We start from the raw sequence: 23,957 nt of genomic DNA, 5'->3' as shown, positions 1-23,957 counted from the left end.
GCACGGAGTTAACGTCAGCCGATTATGTTGGGTCGCGTTTGTGCGCTAGTCTTAATTAATCCTGCTCACTTATTCCAGACTTTCACGGCCGACTCGAGCTGATACGCTACATTTAATCCGCGGTCTTTGGCGGAAAGAGATAACGTTACGCCATTAGCTTTTCTCCAATATCGGAGAAGAAATGAAAAAAAAAAAGAAGAAAGATGTAAGTTTCTTAATAAGTATCGGCGATATTTATTGTACACATTAATGTATTCATGAAAGTTGCACGAAAAAAATAATTTTGCAGAAGTTCTAAAAATTTAACTACAGTGAGAAAAAAAAATTGTTCATTTGACTAAATTAATTAAATTAATGAACAATTTTTGTTTCTCAGTGAGTTCTGTAGATACAGAATTGAAAATAATTTTATTTGGATCAAAATAATTATGTAGGATGTTCAAACTTGTTATTAGAATTTTAAAACTTTTTGCAGCATAGCTCATTATGCTTGAGATTTCTCACGTAATTATTTTGGTGATCCAACAAAATTATTTTTAGATCTGTACCTAGTTAAATTTTTAGTTACTTCAGCAAAACCGTTCTTTTCCTACCGGATTTTAGCTACTATTAATTCAAAAGCGGGATTTTTCGACGGGTATCTATCTCTCGACGTTGGGCGTATAAAGCTACCATCAGTAACGCAATATTTCCGCGAGAGCGTATATATATTACACATCTGTTTCCTACCTCTGAAAAATTTCTTGTAAGATAGTTGCAGCTTATGAAATTGGAAATAAGCCTGGCAAGAATCTTTTGAAGAGCCACGGAAGTAAACGTCATTTTCCCTGTAAACATAGCCTTCCAGCTTTTCCTATTGGGAAATCTGGCCTTTTATAAGCAAAACAACATTCACGCGATGTCATTTGCGATGTCGCGAAATGGTACTCTTTTTACTACGTCGAATTTAATCGTCGAATTTAATGAAAGTGTCCGACAAAAACTGAAGCGTTTCCCTGAACTTTATTATTCGCGCGACGTACAATGAAATACTCATTTAACGCTCGTTAAATGCACTTGCTGAGTGCCTGCAGCGTAGGCTTCCTACAGTGAAAAGTCGAAAAGACCTTCCCCGATTTATTCCGTTACAAGACTGAAAGTCGATCCTAACCGGAAACTGAGCCACGAGAAACGAGCTCTAACAGCACATGAGTACGCGCGAGACAAAAGTAATTAAAACTCGCAGATCGTGCACGATCGTCGAGCTGTAAACGAGAGCGCAGGCTCTCTCGGTGTCGGTGGGTTTGCGCGAAATTGGAATTCCATTTTAATACGTTTAACAAAACGCGGGAAGATTAAGCGGAGGAATCCCGGGAAATTGATCGGCCGCCCACGGGGGACACCTAACATACCTAAGATCGATAGTCCATCCCGTCTAATAAACGCGGTCGCGGCATTTATTCCTCGCCACTTTTCTGATATTACGGAGATAAATGATCGGCGACGTGGGGCTCGTGGGGGAGAGGGAAGAGGAGAAAAGTGGAGAGGTGGTGCGCTGCTACCCGGATGTTGTCCGAATACCCCGCCGTTTGCACGGAATGCACGTTGCAGTGGCAAATTGAAAACGTGTTTGGCCGTGTATAACGTGTATACATTTAAGTTTCACAAATGTTTTTTAATCCGAACATATGTGGCAAATGGTTACTAAATTGCAAGAGAGGCCGGTACATACCAAAAGTGGGATATCGTGTATTTCCGTAAAGTTACTGGTGTTTTAGGTGTTTTTTAAATGTTTTTCGTGTGTCGCGTATAAGAACAGAAGACGTATATTATTCATGTTGCTCGCGATTCTTACTAATAATAAACTTAAATATCGAAGGAGCAATGGCAACTCAATTCCTTGAATTAACATTTTATTATTTTTAATTTTCGTGTCAAAACCATTCATCAAATCAAACCATTTTTGTGGTCAATTTCAAAGTAAACATCCAAATTAATGTATGCATTCAATAAATAATAAACTAAATTTGAGTCGAATTTAATTATATTTTCATGAGTGTGTGTCTGTGTGTGTGTGTGTGTGTGTATATGTTAAATTGTTTAACTCCATTTTTAATTAAATTAACGACATATTGACTAGGACATATATAGAAATAATTAAAAATAATTTAAATTGAATGTAATTTGACATTATGAATTTAACAGTGTAATTCACATTTTTTTACGAGTACTATATTGTTCGCATTGGAGGATTTGTGATGCCGGCGTGATTATATACGATCGTCGGAAGGTGTTGGCGTGTCGACGTCATTTCCAGCTGGAGGATCGGTGAGATGCCATTGCAAGGAGAACCTCGTCAAAACGGCGGTTGATTTCCGCGAAGATTAATAATCTTCGAACGGAACGATTGTGCAGCCTGTCCGCGAGAGCGTTCTCTCTCTCTCTCCCCTCCCCTTCTTTCTCTCTTTCTTTCTCTCGTGTTCGCTCTTGTTCTTGCTCTCACTTGCTCCTTTCGCGGCTGAACGAAGTTCGACGGAACTTTATTATAAAACTAATATTTTCCAAGTTCTATGAGGTATTACGATAGTTTTCTGAAAGGGCCTGCCAGCCCGAGCGGCAAGGCGAAATGGTTCGCGGGGCGAAACTTCAATATTCGGCGACCATAACGACACCGACTGATATATTATTTCCTACAACTTCTACTCTCGGGGTTTTGTCTGCTTCGCGACCGGAAGAAAGGGAAGAAAGGCGCGCGCGGGGTGGCGGCAGCCAAGAGCGGTCGAGACATAGGGGCGGAAAAAAAGAAAGAAAATGGAAACTTGATTAAGAATTCCATCCGCTCGTAGTCTCGCGCGAGCGTTCGCCTTCCAGGGAACGAGAGAACCGCGATGTTCCGCGTTGCGTAGCGAAATGAACGTCCGGCAATGTGGGGATTTAATAATAAAACTGTACCGACATTTTTATTTCTTTTTCCCTCTCTTTCATTTCTTTTTTCCTTTCAAAGATAGAGAAGGTTCGGGCGGTACAATGCATCGATCGAATTAACTCATCGCTACATCGAAATCGAAATGTGAGCTCGATGACAACCACGGTGCATGGTATCGGTGCAAATTAACCCTTTCGGGGTTGACCAGATCGAAACGCGGAGTGCTCGTAGTTGGCCGAGGTACAAGTTCACAAATACATCGCTAACGGTCGATAGAAAGCAATTTTGCTAGGCTTTACGTTATTATATAAAGAGTATGTCATCGACTGAATTTTTTAAATCGCTGAAAATTTGCCAAACTCCATGAAGAGCAGAAATACATTTTTTTAAATGAAAATATTCTAAAATAAGAGATACAAGCGTCTTTAAATGTCTTTTCTATACAAAAAAGAGTAATTATAATGTACAAAATTTCTATAAATGACCGTAAATAAAGAGAGCAGATTTATTAAAATTAGATTTAAGCATTTAATATCTTCAATTTGTGTAGACGTTAAAACAGAATCTCCTGATTTACGACTTTTTATTCATGTATTCCTATACATTCGATATTTGTAATCTCTTTTTAGATTTGAAAAAATTACTCTCAGAGGAATTAATAAATATAATAACGAATAAAAAGGGAAATAACTTTTTATCTTTTTATTTTTCGTTTAACAAAGTCACGCATTTTCCTAGGCAGGAATATTCGCCATTCACAAACGCATAGTCTTAAAAATTATGCATGAATTTTCTATTTAAGATGAGATTAAATGAAAAATCAAAAAATTGTGCTCTTTATTTCGGTGTTTTACATTTTTTTTTTTATTCAACCTTAATCTTTCTATATATTCCTCTTTCGTATTTGCGATTTCCATATTCGCGGCAGTTTTGCAGAACGTACCGCCGTGAGTACCTATATTCGTGTATATATATAGTTTTCGTTGTATATATTATATTGTTTATATACCACACAATGGTACGAAAATATTTTTCCAGTTTTATGCGTTATTCCGGCGTTTTTACCTTTTTTTTTTCTAATACGTATATATTGCAACGCCGGTATTTTGGCTTTACCGGCGGCATCGAAGGGAAAATTCGTGGGTAAACGAAAAGGTGATGTCGTAGCGATGGGAAACGTGGAAGTCGGTCGCGGGGTCAAGAGACCCAGCGGAACGGGTTGGGTGGAAGAGGGGAGGGGCAAAAGAGGGAGAGATAACGGAACCGAGAGACGCAGAGGAGAACAAAGGGTGCTTATCGACACCGCGGTTCTTATCCTCGGTAATTCCTTTTATTTTATCCGTTTCTTCTTCTACCCTCCCCCTCAACGCAAGTGAGGACCACGAAAGCCAGGCCACTAGTCGTACACATAAGATAATCAGGCTGAAATCTACTTGAGCGTAAACCGAGCTATTTCCGGGCGTATCCCGTGGATGCCGCAGATTTTTTCCTATTAAAAAATGTTTTCCTCGGGAAAAAGCGACATTAATTCACTCCGGCGTAGCAATTTGCTCAACTTCCGTGAGAAAGCGACAGTGGCATGTCGTGGAAATCAACAGTAAAGTTTAGTGACTGACGTCACGACGTAACTCCTAAATGATATTACAGGGAAAGAGGACTCGCTAGTTAAATCGATAGAATTAATTTTTTAACTTTAATCTTTGCATCTTTCTATGTGTACAAGCTCGTGACGTGACGACGACAACATCTCTACGTCAATTTATCACATCGATTTCCATCTTATTATTTTTTTTTTAAATTACGCTTTTAATATAATATTTGCAATTTCCGAGTTATCTGAGTAAATTCAGAGCGCCAGATCGGCGAGTTGGCTTGAGCAAGGGAGCTTTTTTCGTGAGTCAATATTTAACGGACTTACCGGGTGTAGATGACGTACTGCGAAATTGGAGTGTTGTGGGAATTAACACCAGGTGCCCACGATATATTCACGGCTTTGGACGTGTAACTTATGACAAGTGGTCGCTCCGGTGGATCAGGCACGTCTGAAAGCAGAAATTTTATCATTCGTAACGCTGTTGTGCAACTCGTGGCTGTGGAAATTGTCGAACTGTCGAAAATTTCGCCGCGGATTATTACTAGATAAATTTTCGCGATTATTAACCAAACAAATATAACTATGCACATGATGTGCCAACTACTTAGGAAAAGCATTACCTTAAAATAGTTACAGTAGCTATATATACGGCCACGACACGTTTACAGTATAACGCTAACTCGCTCCAGTTCCTTAAGCTGAAATTTATTTTCTCGAAAGTTGAAGTCACGTAGTTGATATTTCTTACAAACGTTTGTATCGGTATCGACATGTAATGCAAACACGTATCACAAGCTTTACACGAATACTTATGATATACATATTTCCGAAACAATCTTGTCACGAAATAGAAACGCTTGCAATGTTCCGTCGATTGTGTCGACAGTTTTATAGTCGTGTTAGATTTTTTCTCTCAAATATATCTTAAACATATCAAGTTGTTGCGTATAGGAATAAATTTGTTGTAATTATAAATAAAATATTGTATAAACAATTTTTAATATAATTTAATTTATGATTAAATCGGTTTAGCACATAAAACAAATTATAATTTTTCTGAATGTATATACGATCTAATTGATTCAAACTAATAATGTGAAATTATTTCTTCTTCAAGTGCTATCACCAGCGCGTAGGTGCCTTTCATATACTAGAGTTTCTACAGTTGCAAGAAGTAAGAGTCTGGATAATGTTGAGCAAATGGCTAAAGCAAAATGGCAACGATACTTACTATTGTAAGCTGTGTATAAGTAACGAGAGATTGTAAATTAAGTAAATTGATTTTAAGGTTAACTCACATATAAATAATAAGAAATCTTATTTTAGACCGTATATGTGAGAACAGATCAATACTAGAAATTAAATGCCCACAACGAAGTTGGATCTTTAATGTTTAAATAATTCAATGTGAATTTTATATATATATATATATATGTGTGTGTGTGTGTGTGTGTATACACTGTATATGTACATGCATATATATCATATTTGTAATCATTCGAATTGTGCAACCGAATTGGTTTTCCGGACTTATAAACGCAATTAAACTATTGTAATATATTATGAATTAAATTAAATTGACAAGCAATTTTCAGTAATTTGATGCTCAATCAGGCATTACATTTAGAAAGATGTTAATGTGCTGGAAAACTGATTTAATTCATATAAAGAGTCATATATAATTTTATTTAATTGAGATATAAAAGAAATTAAGAAGAAGGCAAATGTGGACACTATAAAATAAAAAAATGACGTTCTAATCTTTCTTTAATAGTTTGATTCGTTAATAGTTGAAAATTTATCATTTTGCAGAAATGATTTGTTATTGTATACTATGGATGTTACAAAAAAAATCAAATCAATTTTTACCTAATTCACAATCACTCGATATTTATAAGTAACTTGCAATATAGTAGGTAAGTATCGTCGCTATTTTTGCTTCAAATCAATATTGTCCAGACTCTTATTTCTAAGGATTCTATCATGTATCTGTGCACGCACATTGATCGTACACAAGGTATACGAAGAACTACAGTTTAAATACCGGATTCAGAACGGCAATTTTTGATAGAGAGGTTTCCTGGGCAAGAATACCTATACTACTCGGTGGTTTGTTATTGCTTTCCGAAAGGAGCTATGAATGTGAGAAAATTTTCGGTTTTATCGTGGATCTTTATAACAAACCAGTGAAAATTTTATTAAAATTTAAATTATTAAGATATCTGATGTAGATTATTACAGCGTTCTTTGAATAAACTAATAGTGGATTTAATTTATATGATTATAAACCAGCACAATGCGGCGTATAACAAATATTATTTTTTTTATATGATGTGCAAGATGCACGTAATTACGAAGGTGCCTCACTTGATAGGTCTTCATCCGCTTTGATGGTTTGATAATTAAGGATTCAATTTTCATTACGGAAAAATCGATCATGAAATAGTTTTGTGCGAGCCACGTTTATTTATCACGAGAAAAAACGACTGCAAGAGTCGTTCCTAAAAGATATCGCATACAAATTATACAAAAATATTGTATTAGCACACGGTATGTATAATATATTACAAATTTTCCCAAATTCCAATATGCAATATTTTTTTAAGAATAAAGGCTCAAGATCATTGTTGATGCGAGCGAAAAAGGAGAACAGACAATGAGTCGCAATATGCATTACGAAGACAGCGAATTCGAGAACTAAATTCACGCGCGTAAACCAAAGTTAAAAATAAAAATCATTATTCAGTTTGCAAGTTCTTGAAGTTCATTTACAATTTTGCTTGTTAAATATTAACGTATATCCTGCAGGCACTCGTGTCGTAAACGTGACGTACCCGGTTGAATACAACCTTCGCGAGACTCTTCTCGCCGAAGTTATTTGCGCGAAGGAGGAGGAAACACCGATCACGCTCTCGGCGCCGCGGCGGCGCGGCGGCGCCGCGACGGCCGCATCGGATAAGGCTCGGGCGTTTAATATGCACCAGCGTGCGGCGCGGCGAAATATAACATTGCGCGCACGTTGCATAAGATCATAAATGAGAGCAGGGACCTCCAACCTCTCAGGATGGAGTCGTCATCCTTTTCTGACCTCGCTCTGCGCGGCTTCTCTGCCGTCGCGCGGCTGCGCTCCCGCTGTTTATGTCGGCCGTTACCACACGCCGTGACACCGACGCTGAGAAAAATTTCGAACGCTGAGAAGAACTTCTCCCCGGTACTCGATTTACATGAATTACACGACTACCATACAATGCCCGGCTCGATATTAAGTATTGAATACGTGCCAACCGGAGCAGAGCTATGAAAGGTTGTATATTTAGTATCGCTAATTTACGTATCAGTCGCGTTAATTTACGTGATTTTAACGTAATTAAATGCGCGCTTGTCCGCGCAATTTGTATTTGCTCGATATGGCTCGATATGATGGTCGATCTGACAGAAAAGTTATATAACATTTTAATTCACCGTTTATTTCGCCGTATTAGCCTGTAGATATGTGATTTTTTATGTGATTAAATGCGCACTTGTCTCTGCACAATTAATACCTGCCCAATTTATTTTCATTGTATTAACTGGCATGACTTTTACGTGATTGAACGTGCACTTGTCTATGCAATTTATGTCTGTCCTATATATTATTATTCGATGATAATCTCAATAATATTAAATTAATTTTATCACAGAGAAACACTCGTATGTGAAAATTTATCGTAGATATTATTTTTACAGTAATGAAATACAAGCCTTGTAAACACGTATTTAAGAACAAAGTATAATAATAAATATCAATGAACAGACGTACATTTACCTATATCATTTATGCTTATCATATATCATTCGATGATAAACTTGTCAGTAATATTAAATTGATTCTATCACACAGAGACAATTCTATACGAATTTATAATGGATGGTATTTTTTTAATATGATACAAGATACCTTGTAAATATGTAAAAAGTAACTATTTAGGAAAAGGATAAGATGTAATAAACATGAATGAATCGCGTAAAATCTACTCGTGACCAGCGTTATAGACATTACTCATGCTTATTGTTTTACTTTATGAAAAGCTACGGCCAGTTTTATAATTAATAAAAAACTCCTTATATTAGACTCTTGAATAAACTAGATTTTTTAATGTTATCTCGTTTGCAATCCGCGCGCCTTTCGCGTACCTGCTTGCATTTCCGCACGATGATATAACGGAAGAAAATTCAAAGGCGTGGAAACGGAATAAATGAGATTTACTATGAAGCCGTCGTTCGCGAATTATTAATTTCACAAGGTAGCGTTTCCGGTTGGTAAACGAAAAAGTGAATGGAAGGGAGAGGGAGCACATTACGCGCGTCTTGAGTGGCTATCAGGATTTTCTTTGCTTAAGCGGAAGAGTACGTGAAACAAACAAGATCCGGAACGAATCAACTCTCTCTTGTGCCACGGGAAAAATATTTCCCTTAAGTTTTAGCTTTTTTTTTTTGTTATGTAATCGACCAACACATCTTCGTTTCCTCTCTCGAGTATTTTTCTCAATATTATAACACTTATTAATCTATTTTATAGCAGGAAACGTTTATATCATATTTAAACTTTGCCTTCCGTACACGCAAAAATCGATATAAATAGCCGAATATCTGCCTTTCATCATGATTTAGCTTATAAGCTTTATGATTTTAGACAAGAGATTAATTATATCATGAGATGAAATTTTATACTTTTTTTCCTGCCTTTCTTTCGTTTTTCCCGTTTTTGCGTTACGGTGATTGCCTCGTCAATTTCTATTTTCTATTCTAGCAAAGAAGTACTCATATTCAATGAAAGGAAATTAAAATCAATTACAAGTCTTTACGTTAATTTTCTCCAGAGCAGGGGCTATGGGAAACACACACACATCTCTCTCTCTCTCTCTCTCTCGATTACCCATTAATTCTATACCATTTAAACAGGGTATGCACCGCTGCATCGCTCTACCACCCGCCGTGCGTTGTGGCCTTTCATTAATAATTCATGCTTTCTGCTTTACGAGGTCAACAGTGGACGTTTCTTTATCCGAGCCGCAAGTCGAGCGCGTTGCATTGCACAAAGCGACGGACGTGCGGCAAAGTAAAATCGAGCAGGTTGGACGCGTGCGAGTCTCGTTATACAGATTCCTACACTTAACGTTTTGCAATATTCAAACGACTCGCTCCCCGGGGGAGTGAAACGTTTATAAATTCCGTAGAATGTTTATAGATCCTCGGGTCAGTTGCTTCACGCAGAGTGGCTACCTTGCTTGAACTTTCCGCTAAGTGAAAATTTTATTATTATACGGATTATTTACCGCTAATTACACGATGAAATAATGACGTCGTTTTATGTCGAAGCGTCTCGCGAATAATTGACGACAATTGCAACGCGATTGGAACTGTATAATTTAAATAATCTCCCGACTTGTAAGCGTGTATCTTCTAGGTGATATTTTTTTACGTTAAATCTTTACTTGAATGTCAACTGAAATATGCAAAACAGATACGTGAGGTGACTAATTAAATCTGAACGTAACGAGTTAAAACTTCGGTGAATTTACGCGACAGTTTTTCTAAGTTAAAAACTAGGCGGTACCTACAATAAAATTAATTGTTAAAAGTATTTCCCGTTACGGAGAACGGGATGACCGATACGGAAGGTACCCTGGTGCGCGTGTATTAGTTGGTGCATACCAGGATAACCACGCGTATGCACCGAAGGACGCCATGTCGTCCCTCTCTTACGGTGGGTAGAATATAAATTTCTACGAGCGCGTTTAGCGGAATTTACGAGCGTCATTTTAAGAACTGTTTTGCCTTGCTCAACCATATGGCTCCCACGTAAATATCTCTCACCCCGTTTCACCGTTAAAACTCAGTATTCAACCATTAACCGTACTCTCATTCTGCCTACTTGTAATGCGTAAGTTTCTCCTTTTCGCCGATGTCATTGACATAATTAACACTTTAGTTAATTGTGACAAGATTAACGCGACTTTGCCTAATATTTCCTTTTTTTCTGTTTGAAGGAATTAGTGTCATGATAATTTGTATATACAGTTGATGATACTAATAGTTAACTTTGTTAGCAATTCCAGTAGTATTAGGATTGCGATGAAAACTTCAAAAATTACTGTTTACTTGGGGAGTATTCAAAGTCGTTCAGCGTTTTACAAGAGCGAGGAAAAAGTGTTCTCTTCTTAGAAGTAAAATATTACTTTTACCAATATAGACACAGAAAAATTAAAAAGTTTTATTTAGTAAGAAAGCTTATATGCCGCGAATAAAGGGAGTTAATGCATACTTTATTTCTTTTCTATTTATTCTTCAGAAAATAATTGTAAGATGGCTCTAAAATAGCGTGTAAATATAAGTTTATATTCTGCTAAAGTAAGATATCTTTTATTTAAAGCGGAAGAAACTAATCAATTTATTTAAAGAACATTGATAAATTTTTCAACGCTATCTATTTTTAACGTTAAATTAAAATGAGATTTAGGATCTCGCTTCATTTTAACTTTAATAAAAACGGAAAAAAATATATATTATTCATGTGAACATTTATAGATTTATTTAATAATAATAATTGTGTACGCGAAGAAGTCAGTACGATTGCAATGCTTTTCTCGAGATTCGGTGGCGTGGAATATGTATGCTCGATCATGCTCTCGCGTCGCGAAAATCGTCGATATTTTCCCTGCGCGGCCGACATGTCGCCGTCGTTAGTTCAAGAATGGGATTACAGGGTACGAAGGCGTGCGCAAAGTGAAAAATCACGAGATGTCTCGGACGAAATTGGTCCGTGGTCCATTCCCCGTCCTTCGTTCGTCGTTGGAGATATCGATTCGATTCACGGTGGATTTGCGTGGTCCTTTGTGCGAGAGGACGAACCCAGGTGCCTGGACTGGAAATCGTAATAGAAAGAATGAATCCTAATAGAAGGCAGTTTCCAAGGAGTGCGTTTGGAAACAGTAGAACTCTCCCTTCCTTCCGCTCTTCCCCCTCGAAGGTGAAAGGATTTCTCTTCGTCCTCTTTCGTTGTTATTCATTTTTACCTCTCCGCTTCCGGCTGTCAGCTTTTCTTTACATACATATAAGTATACATATGAGAGAGCCTATATGTGAGAGAGGACATTCGCGTTTTAGCTACATATCTGTCGTAGATATGTACGGCCGTCAGGCCTTCTCTGTACATTTAGTATATATATATGTGTGTGTGTGTGTGTGTGTGTATTATATATATATATATATATATATATATATATATATGTACCGTCAGTACGTATATACGTCTTCTCCGCGTTATATCCAGCGAAATAATTCGTAATGCAATAGTAGAAATAAAAAAAAGGGGGAAAAAAAAGGAATATTTCGTATGAAAGTTGCAGTTTAAAGGGTCGTACGGCACACATACACACATATCTATATATACGCTGCTGTGAGTCCTTGTCGCGTGAATTTGCCCTCCGCGAAAATTTCCATACGCGCGGCTACATTACGGCATTTTAAGTGAAACGTCCAATTCCCGCTTCCGCTTATTTTCCGCCCTTACACGACGATGTAATTTTTCCCATTTGCCAATCGTAAGTCATGTAAAGCAACAAATTCTTTGCACGATTGTCATTGTCGCGTTTTATTCAGGACGCTTTTTTTCTCCTCGAAATTGTATGTACGGGGAATGAAAAATTACAGTAAGATCTCTCACTATATAAAATGTCGTATTTGACCCAAGACGGCACCTCGCATCCCGCGCTTCGTGCTTCGAATTATCTGAATAACTTCATCATGATCGCACTGTTGGAATTTCATGATCGCGCTTACCGTGGCGGCGGCGGCGGCAGCGGCGGTCGCGCTCAAAATGCGGAAGCAATGTCCATAGGTTGTGTATGATGTTTATCGATAAATAGGCCCCGGAGTAGAGCTACATCGGCAACTTGATATTTCCCATGGGCGAAATGAGTGAGCACGCAACGTCGTTTGTGTTAATCACGCCTCGAATTATTTGCAACGAATAACGCGATACTAACGTAATGTAACGTTTTAATCAAATCATATCTATACGACCTCGTTGTTAAACACGCCGGATATCCAAAAAACGACTGCCCATTTGAATTACAAGGTAACTCATTCGTTGTCCGCGCTTTGTATCTATATCTATTACGATCGATCTGAACCGAATCTTGCAATCTTGATATTGATCCTCTCTTTATTTTCAATTATTGGTTATTACAGAGAGTCTGCTTCTCACTAATCTATATATGGTTTATCACTATTGCAGGACGATCGCCTGCAGCCGCGTATATAACGCGATTGCGATTTAGATTCAATTCGATTCGGACACGCCGGCGCGTTATTTATTTCAAATTTTGGTTGCGGTTTTTGACGTGGAAACAGCGAGTCGTTGCTTTTACTAACCGGATGAAAACGTGCCTCTGTCACGGAAATAGAGAGGCAGAAAGAGACGGAGAAAAAGAGAAAGAGGGGGGGGGGGAGAGAGAGAAGAAAGAGAGTGAAGAGTAAAACGGAAAGGGCAGTTGTGGACCGTCGGTGCAGTGGCCATGCCGAGAGTCTCGCGGTAAATATCCCCCATCAAAAACAGCGTCGGGAAATTAACCCGTACAGTAGCCGCCTGTCTACTTGGAGAACCGAATATGCGCGAGTGGTACAACTGTGTACTCGAAACGACAAGCCGCCCGCATCGTCAAGTCGAGAAAACATTTCGGCGAAACGCCGCGTCCTCCTTTCTCGTATCTCCGCACGGCGAACAGGACGACTAGGTTCCCTAGTGATATTCATAGTCGATTCTCATATTTAAAACTGTCTTAAGTACAGTTTTAAGATGTCATGAACTAATGAAACTCTCATTGGCACTGTTGCCAAGTCTTCTCGAAAATTATCTTATATTGCGATTTTCTCAATAATTTAGCTGTAATTTGAGCTTTTTTTTTTGCACTTTCCTCTCCACCTCCGGAAATTCTCCTTTTTGTACCAAAAAATCTTCCGGTAAAAAGAAAAAAAAACCTTCAAAAAACCTTCTAGTAAAAATTGTACTAACTTGGCAACACTAAATCAGAGTCCGGTATTCATTAATCGAGTCTTATATTTGAAACACTCTTAAGATGTCATAAGTTAATCAGAGGACTATATTAGCATTACTTATGACATTACTTAAGATGGTCTTAAAATAAGAATGGACTTTGAATAATCAAGAAGATAAAAGATCTGTTCGTGTTGCTTGCATTTTTGCACTCAGGATTTTCGCTTTCTCTTGATTTAATACTTAAATATATTTACTTCATTTTAAATACAAAAATTTTGGGAGATTTCAGACAACGCAAACAGACCTGGAGTCTGGCTTTCGCTTAGATCCCTTTTGATTGGCATACCCATACAATGGCAGTACAATCAAGTCTAGCGGAAACGCAAATACACACACACACACACACACACATTTCAACATGCACATATTGTATATTTTACATTTATACACTGAAAAAATTTACTAAATCTTATTACATATTCTTTTGAACAGTATATACTAAGTAAATATTTACTTAGAGTAAATATAAATATATTTATTAAAAAAATAATAGTTAAATTAAATTAATGGGATGCTGGAGTGATTGTGTGGGAATATTGCAGATCGATATAAATCTTCGAATTTACTGGACGAAATAAAAAATCCTTTCATAGGATTAAAGTAGACGAAAAATTTGATGGTGTTATAGTGGACTTTGTACTAAAATCGAAAAAAAAAATTAAAAATTTACATTTTTTCAATTCGTAAAGTTGTCACTTCTCTGACGGTAGATATTTCTTTAATACAAAAGTTTTATAACTCGTATGGACCCAACAACAGCACTAAGCGCACTAAGCGCATTACGTGCACAAACAATACTGAGTTTATGAAACTAAGATTAAGAGCTTTAAAAGAAAGATTTATCGATCTATAAATGACATATATATTGTATGTATACGAATGCTGAGCGAAGACTCGGAATGGTAAACAAAGCAATAATTGTATCTAGCAGTAGATATTCGATTTTGCAAGAGATGGCATTGCAATATGTTAGATAAAGATAGATGAATGCGTTTGAGTGAGACACAAGGTTATAATAAATGTAAGAAATGAATAAAAGACGTCACTATTATCGAATTTGGAATTTAAAAAAGTCTGTACTTGATCTCGATTAAGTTCGGTCGTCATTCTAGCATCCCCTTAATGGCTTTTGTATTAAAAAATATATATTTGCATTTAGTAAATATTTATTTCGAACTATTCAAAGAAATATTTATTAAAATTTAGTGTTTAGTGGTCAGACTTTCTTCTATAGAAACAGTAAGACTCGGTTTCATCAATATAAAATTAACTTTAATTTTGTTCAATTTATTTTTTATCTTTCCCTAATTCTAAAATAAAACAATTTAAAAAATAAAAAAAATAAACAATAAGGTAAACCGAGATTAAAGTTAATCTTACATTGGTGGAATCAGACCTAAAAAGAGACGAGCTTTCCTGACAAAAATAAAAATCGGAGCATAAATAGAATGTAAGGGGAGAATGACAAGCGTAAACATAGCTTCTAAGAGACAAAAATTGAGACAATGAAAGAGGCGTTTACCCTTCTTTTATGTTTCATTGTCTCAATTTTCACCTTCTGGGAACTCCGTTTACGCTTCTATTACTCTCCCACATTCGACTTACGCTCCGATCCTTATTTTCACCAAAGTTTCCTCCGGTCATACAGTGGAACGACGATCACGACGCGTAGAAGTCTCGTCCGTGGATCGGCAGAATTCTAACTCGACACACGATGAATTTGAAATTCCGCCAAGACAGGCAGGAAACCACCCCCGTGACTGGCTACCGCCGCTGCTTTTGCCGACCGCTCCCGCGTGAAACCGGACGGAATTAATCGAATATAAAACACGGCATTAAGGGACGATCGAAGAGGATGTTTCATTCCCTTCCATGAGGCTTTCCTCTTTCGCTGTCTATCTGCAAGATATTCTCGATTTTCGCTCGTGTAAATTTCGCTTGGATACGTTCTCGTCTCGTTCGCTCTCGTCTTCGGAATTTCCGTCAAAGTGAGTAACGCATTATCTTGATTCTCATCAATTTCCTTTCAGTCAATTTATCTTGACGGAGATAATACTCGGCGGAAAATCGGACTTTTGCGAAGGACGGATCGATGGCAGATTTCCTTTCTGCCTTCTCGGCTAATACATCTGTTGCCGAAAGAGCAAGGATCAGAGTCGCGTTTGTTTGCGCGTGTTTGCGACGACGACGGGACATTCCCTCCGCAAATAGTTTAGACAGAATTACCGGGAGGATTTGTAATCCCTCGCAAAAATATATGTTAACCGGTTTAACGGGCCTTGCGGGGTGGCGACCAAGATGGGAAACAACGATATCAGCGGCACCATGGGCTCGGGCGGAGAACAAAAAGAAGGAGGAAAGAAAACGCAGGCGTATACTTTGCGCAAATATTTTACTTGCGCCTCGGATGTTCTAAGTAAGGCGGCTTCAAGCAGAAAGATAAATGTTGGGCGAAATGATCTGTTTCTTGCTTACTTTTTGGAAGTTTACGTCTGGCAACGAAGATAAAATGAAGAAATTTGGCAAAATAATAGAATTTGTATTTGATAAAAACGAATATAATATTATAATATATCCGTTTTATGTCTAAATAACAGCCCTCCGATTAATTCATGACATCTTAAGACACCTTACACTTAGAAAAATAATTTTCTAAATCTGAGTAATTTTTTTCTTGAATAGTTTTAAGTAAACATTTCTTTACTGTAAGTAAATATTTACTAACAAATAATATATTACATTCTATAATAATATATATTTACATTTAGTTAATATTTACTAGTAAAGAAATTTTTACCTGGAACTATTCAAGAAAAAAAATTATTTAGATTTAGAAAACGATCTTAAATATAAGGATTGACCATGAATACTAACCTGTATATCTGATTTCAACTTTTAAAATTTTCCAAAAATCACGTGGTACTGTCGAAGACATCTATTATTTCCTCAAAGAATTTTGCGGAGTTAGATCTCATAAGAAAGAGAGCGTCGATTTAAAGTTGTTTGTTTTTTAAATTTTGAGGAATATAAAATAGTGTGGTTTTTAAACTTCCGAGACCAAATATGATGACAATTTATCACACACATGCACACAGACACGATTTTTTTCGCGTAAATGAATTTTTTATTAAACAAATTATAATATTAATGTTTTTAAATTTATTTGACAATTGGCCAACAGAAGTGGTCGCAAGGAGAGATTTATAATTAGGTTCTTCTCGACTATATATATAAAAGATAGAGGAAGCTCGGACGTGTTAAAGTTGAGAAGAAAAAAATGACACAATTAAAATTGAGATCAGAAATGATTTTTATTCTCATAAATCTCTTAAAAAACTTAACTTTAAAATAAAATAGAAAGAAATTTAAAAACTTGAACATTAATATGTCGTTTTAGTTAAAACATAAAAAAAGAGGAACCATCCGATCCTTCTAGGCAAAGCGAATGGATCAGTCGAACAATGCAAATGAAATTTAAAAAATTAGAATCAGTCTTTGCAATCATCATAAAAGTAGTTATCAAATCCTCTATGTGTAGTGCAACCTTCATGAGTCCATTTAGTGCAATGACCTGGATCAGTCATAAACAAATTATCATACTGCATTGTGGCAAAAAATAAACAACAATGAGATGTAAACAAACACATACCTTTCGTACACTCGAAAGGTTTATCCCTCCGTATTCTCAGTATTTTCATTATAATAATATACCAAGTAAAGAGATTGGATCATCCGCTTTGCCCTCACCTGCTTTGCTCAAAAGACCTATCTGGCGCGAATTTGGAAAAATTAGAATAAGTTGAAACACCAAGTGAAAAATTTAATAACCTCGAATACACGTTTAAAGACACAGAATCTCAATAAAAATTCATTTACACTGGTTAAGAAACAATTACAGATAATAATTAAGCTACGTACCTAAGAAAAAAATCACCAGAAAACACTCACTTTTCTATACGTCTCTATTAAACACAAACGAACGAAATCATATGTCGTTTTCGTATTTTCATAGCTTTGGTGGTCGATCATTTCTTCAACTGCTAGAGACTCGTAGCCTAAATAAGCGAAAATAAACGGTGTTCGCTTTACCCGGGGCGTCCATTTTGCCCGGGCTTCCTCTACGTATTCGAGATAATACGCGTATATGCAAAATTCGTAAGTTTGCGTCGCAAGAACCCGGTAATTCGCTTGACTGATTCTCGCAGGGAATTATTCAATCTCAGTTCGGTGCGACAGCGCCGATGCGATGCGAGGCAGCCGTGACGTTAATTCTATGACGCCCATCTCGGCGGGATTAACACGCGTATGTAAATCGAGACGTCGTATTTTACATTTTCGAGTTAATATTTTAAGTTTTACTCGGGACGAATATAAAAGCCAAGAATCCCGTCCGCCCCTTCGGTAAAACTGCTAAAAGTATGACCATTTAATTCAATTATAACGCGACTGCTACGGACGTCAGACCCTACGTTTATTACTTTTTATCCCGAGGCAGCAGATTTATATGGAATTCGCCATACTTCCGTGGCAAGTAACAAGATTCATTTGCGACATTTCTTTTATTGCGCTCGCGTTAATTATACTAAAAATCTCGAGTGCAATCTTCCTCTCTCTCTCACGGGGAAACGGACGACGTTATAGGCAGCGATTTGTTATGTTGATCTGCCACGGGAAAATTCACCTCCCATGCTATATTTTGATTATTATTCAGTACTTTCCTCTTTTATCTTTTATTATAATCTGTTGTTAATTTAAGCATAGCAACGGTATTTTTTTTTTATTACTTTCATGTGTTAGATACCGCGCGTGGAAAATGAGAAATGCTAATGGACGGCTATTTTTGTTGATGAATAATAAAATTATATAAATAGGACGTCAATCTACGTAAATCTCGACATGAATTAGATATGAATATAGATCGCCTAGAGTGAAATTTAATTGTCACCACAGAAATTGCTTAGAACTTAAATATATTCAACGTTTATACGAAAAGAGAGTATCTAGGTGAAGTGCGTGTCCTGATAGTTTCACAGAAAATGCGGTTATAAGGCGTATCTTCGCGAGGGCTTCTTGAAATCTTGAGTTCTTGCAAAACTTTGCGCCGCGTTTCCGCGCTGTAATGCAATTCCGCGCATCGCGCGTTTTTTTTTTTTTGCACAAGAGGAAATGTACGTAACAAAAATCTTGGCGTACAATCTCGCGATAACATACTGTTACAATTTTTCGCCGCGGTGCACCGTAGAGTCTGCCAAAGAATTATTTGGAACACACGAGTGGCTTCTCGATCAAGAAACGAGAAGCTGCGGGAACATATTTCATCATCCATATTTTCCTTAATTCATCAAGTGCAGATTTCTGAAAATTTCAATTATAAGTTCTCGGATGTTTCGAACCGCGTCTCGAAAGTAATTCGAGCTTTCAGCCGGCTTTTGGAGACTATCGTTGACAGGACCGTACGAATCGAGCTAACGACACGTAAAATTATCAATCTGGCGGCAGCGTGATAGCTGTCGACGGCGATTTTGATGGAGTTCCCGATTAACAAGTTGCCGCTGCGCATCGATGCGATCGCGATGTAAAATATTCGATGTTCGCTTCGATCATTATTTTTTCACGATACGCGCCTATATGTACGCGATCGTATTCCGACTGGTATACGGGAATAAAATAAAAGTGCGCCGCACTGTCGCTTTCGCGTTTTAAATTACAACGATTTATTAAATTATTCAATATAATACATTCCAGCGCGAAACGGCGTGCGGCCGAGCGAAGAGAATTTAACGTGAGCTATATTACGCGACATTTCGTGCTTTTACAACTGCGTAATTTAGCATTCGCAACGTTTATCATCCAGCAATTTATTTTCGCGCAAGGATTGAAAATTTTTGCATTCTTAATACCTTTTTTTTGTAATCAATATCAGTGATCAGGAAAAATGCGAAAAATATATTGGGTGAATTATAAGTTTGTTCAGTAGATGATGTTTAAATACTTTTCCTTTTAATCACTTGAAATGTCATATTTATTTTAAAAAGTAATTTCAGTGCACTACAGTTAGCAACAGTTGGCAGTTTTGGCAACAGTTTGAAAATGGAAGAGAATAACGTGTTTTTTCGTAACTTTTTTTACTTCCGTAAAAGCAAGAATGCAACTCAAAAAAAAAAGATATATACCCTGAACGGACAGGATGTCGTAACCGAATGGCACGTACCAGAAGTGGTTTGTCAAATTTTGTTCAGGAAAAGTGGATCCCGAGGACGCTCCATGCTATGGTCGGCCAATTGATATCGACTCTACAAACGAGGAATAATGAAGCTTGTTGATAGATAGTTGTCGTCAAACAAAATGGTGTATATTTAACTGATGAAAAATATTTGTAAATAACAACATTTTACGTTATTTTACTTTAGTAAAACCGAACGAACTCATAGTTCCACGTAAATAAATTGTAAGATGGCTATGACATGGAAGAGATTGTTGCGTTGTAATTAAAATAAAACTAGAATACGAAATGAAAATTATGACAGTCTCTTCATGACTGTCTGCGCATTATAGCGACGTTTATTACATGACATAAACGTCCAAGTTCGTATTCCCGCGAAGATGGTCCCGCAAAGAATTTCAACGGCGCCGACATGAGCCACGTCGTTTTATCATAATACGGGCCGTAGGAAACAATTATCCCAGTAAGATAACGCGTAGAACTGCCATGGAAATTTGCCAAAGCGATGTGGAACATCACCCCTGGCTGGGTGAGAAGCTGACGTCAGGACGATCAGCAACTTCCGGTAGCACTAAGCAGCCGAAGGCTATCGCATGACGACACGTACTGTTCCTCCCTCTTTCTCTGTCTGCTGTGTCTCTTTCCCTTTTGTAATGCACGCAGACGCGTGTACAAGGATTATCCTCGCTGCTCGCGGTTTCATTAGCCCGTATATTATGAGGAAAGTTTCGTCTTCGGTCGGCGGCCCTCTGTCATTTGTCTTTCCTCGAATTAACGTCACGCGGGTGAATTGGCCGTGATGTAGCGCCGTAATCGCGCCATTATCCTTCCTCTGATTCGTGCACGAGATAAAGACGCACAAGAGCACGATATTTGCACGATCCACGGTATTACAGCTGGATCCGGTCACGGACGCGCTAACACCGTTTCCGCCGCGATTCGTATGTTGCATTACGCGCATATGTGAATTTACATTTCAGCGAGTAAGCTCCCTTTCTCTCTCTCTCGCTCTCTCTTTATATTAATCTGTCATGTCTGTACTGTGTGTTTTCCATGATACGCGGACGAGCAGGATGCAATTTTTCTTCACGCTTGCGTAACTACTCGTGTCGAGCACCCATCGAGTGTCCATATTCTCTTCCAAGTCGACGAGCAAGCAGACTTTCATTGCGCAAGAAAACATCGCTAAAAGGAGGAACACGGGTAAATGGTGGACGGAGAGCCAGGATGCGCTAGAAAAGAAAGCGAGGGTAAAATTTATACGGAAGATAATATATCGGGACGGTATTTTGCGGGACGTTCTGCAACTACGCAAGAGAGGAAGAGAAGGAAAGAAAGAAAGGCGCGAGTGGCTTATTTTTGGGATAAGAGGACGCTCCTATCTCGCGGGGCTAAAGAATGTCTTGCTTTTGATTTATACTCTCTTCTAAAAGTTGCGGATGCACAAACATTGCCTGGCACAAGCCGGATTGTTCTCGCACCTTCCGCCAAGCACGCTCTTACAAGGATACTTTCTGGGACGGTCCAAAGATACAAAACCAACGTGGCATCCTGCTTACAATTTATATAGGAGTTTCTCTCATCCGTACTATATCCTGGATCCGTCAAGGATACCTTTGCAACGGAAAATATATAATTGCCTGCAAGGCTTTTCGCTAAATATGATTAACGTTGGAGAATTGTTGCGCGCGTGTGTGAGAATTAATATTAATTATTAATATTACGCAATAATTATGTACTGCATCTGAAGCGGAAAATTAATTTGGACTGAAAAATTCAACAACGAGACTGCAATACCCCCTCCCGGACTATTAAATTAAAAAATGCTTATATGAAAATAATGAAACTCTCTTTTGAGAAGGATGAATATTATTAATTTTTTATTCGTTTCGCGAAAAAATATTATCATATTTCAAAAATTTTCCGTATAAATCATTGAAACTGTTGGTTCTTTTCTTTTTATCATTATAATGTTCCACCTGCTGTTTATTCACTCGGCAACGATCGATCCACGAGTTGGCGCAAACTCATCACAAACATCTCGATATCCACATGTCACTGGGAAAATGTCTTCTATCATTTTGCGAAAACAATTCGATACCATATAGCTCTCGTTATCTTTAAGAGTCTTCTTACCGACACTGAACACACCGCGTTCTTAACTTTCTGGCTAATGTATCGGAAACTTTCCGGTTTTCTCCATCATATCGAACGTTCAACAGCAAAATTAACGGATCGGTCGATGTATTGACGCATCAGCAACACGAGAGTAGATTGAGAGATACGAGAGTAGGAAAGCAAAAGAGCGTGTACGAACTATAATTTTTACCAACTAATTTCTCCAACTGGCGTGGAGAGAATCAAGCTTAATTAGTACTTGCGAAAGTTAACGTCGCGAGAGCAACATTAAATGAGTGACGGCCGCCGCGTGCACGATAAACGATGAATATAACCTCGACATATCATGCTAATTATCCGATAAACGGTACAAATGATATTTAGAACATGTCAAGCTTAACATCCACTCAAAACTTCGCTGCTGCCTGCTTGCTTCCATTAAATGATAAACTGATTAATTGCGTGTAAGCCGAATGCGACAATAATGTACGCTGAGAAAAATTTCTAATCGAAAATGGCCGAACCAGACGATTCTGATTATATCGATCAGAATTTTGGTTATCTCTCAATTAGAATTTAGTAAATTCCAACCAGATAATTCTGATCCATTTTCAACTAGCATTCTAATTAAACTAGACATTTTTTCAGTGTAAAGTAACATATTTTTTTACTTTAATTAAACATTTTTTCAGTAATGTTAGAATTTGTTACTCAAATGAATATTTTATATTATTTTTTTACATTAATTCTTTTATATTAATTTTTAAATTCCTTAATGCATTTTAATTGTTTTATTTTATAATCAACCTTACACTGAAAAAATTGATTGGATTCACAATATGTATAATAACTAGCTTGGTAAAATAACTGATACGACTATTTAAAATAAAAAATATAAAATAAATTTCAAAAACTTATTTAAAATCGTACGAGTCGGTAAAGTAACTAATACAATTTATTTGAAATAAAAAATATAAAATAGAGAAGTTTCAAGAACTTATTTAAAATGTTAAATAAAATATAAGATCCGAAAATGCATTTATTTATTTAAAATATAGAATAACTTAATTTTAAAATATAAAATAAATTTATTTTAAAAAACTTAAATTAATTAAAAAATTTATTTACAAAAATAACTTGTTTTTTTATTTTAAATAAGTTTTCGAAGACGATTTCTTATTTTAAATAAGAAATTGATTTAAATTTATTTAAACTATAAAATAAGAAATATGTACTTTAAATAAATGTTTCAAATAGCAAATACAAAATATTTTAATGATTTTGTTTATTTGAATATATGAATATACATTTATAAGTATAAGTTTATAACGTTTCAGTTTTTTTTATAACTATTTTTATAACTATATATTTTTATATATAAAGTCTATAATTAATATTTAATAGTATTAACTTTTCGCGAACCACAAATGGAAAATTGAAACATAGACCATATGTTTGATACCATATATATGGGTATATCTTGTACCTCACACAAGCTATACTTTATCATAAACATACTATAATTTAATAACCGTCACTTTTACTGACGGGTCAGTAATATTACTGATACAATTTATTTAAAATAAAAAATATAAAATAGGTTCCAGAAAATTATTTAAAATATAAAATCGACGAAAAACTGATATAACTTATTTAAAATAAAAAATATATAATAAGTTTCCAAAACTTATTTAAAATATTAAATAAAAAAATAGGTCAGCAGAAGTTATTTAAAATACAAATAAATACTAAATAACGTTTTAATACTAAATAACGTATTTTTGCTTTATTTAAAATATATATTTTAAATAAATTTATTTGAAATAAGGCCGAGTCCTAATAACTAGACTGTTTAATAAAATTATGAACTTATAATTTTGGTTAAAGTAACCAGACAAATTTGGTTGTATATATTCCGACTAAGAGATTCATTTAGTTGCATAAATTCTGAAAATAATAAAACTTTTAGTTAAAATACTAAATTATTTAATTATGATAATCAAAAATTCTGCTTAAT

The 23,957-nt window shown here is 36.4% G+C and overlaps 1 protein-coding gene across 5 annotated transcripts in view; it reads right to left on the bottom strand.

Annotated features, from left to right (window-relative positions):
• Positions 1 to 23,957, bottom strand: part of LOC105146456 (Protein tyrosine phosphatase 99A) — a 343,436-nt gene that overhangs the window by 81,312 nt on the left and 238,167 nt on the right. For all 5 annotated transcript variants that reach the window (XM_011056736.2, XM_011056737.2, XM_011056735.2 and 2 more), the window contains one exon: positions 4,824 to 4,947. In XM_011056736.2, the coding sequence (XP_011055038.1) occupies positions 4,824 to 4,947 (124 nt within the window). The remainder of the gene's footprint in view (positions 1 to 4,823; positions 4,948 to 23,957) is intronic.

The sequence above is a fragment of the Acromyrmex echinatior genome, chromosome 4 (assembly GCF_024713525.1).
Source record: "Acromyrmex echinatior isolate Ae372 chromosome 4, ASM2471352v2, whole genome shotgun sequence".
NCBI lineage: Eukaryota > Metazoa > Arthropoda > Insecta > Hymenoptera > Formicidae > Acromyrmex > Acromyrmex echinatior.
The sequence above is the reverse complement of the archived record's forward strand: the minus strand, read 5'-3'. Positions and strand labels throughout refer to the sequence as shown.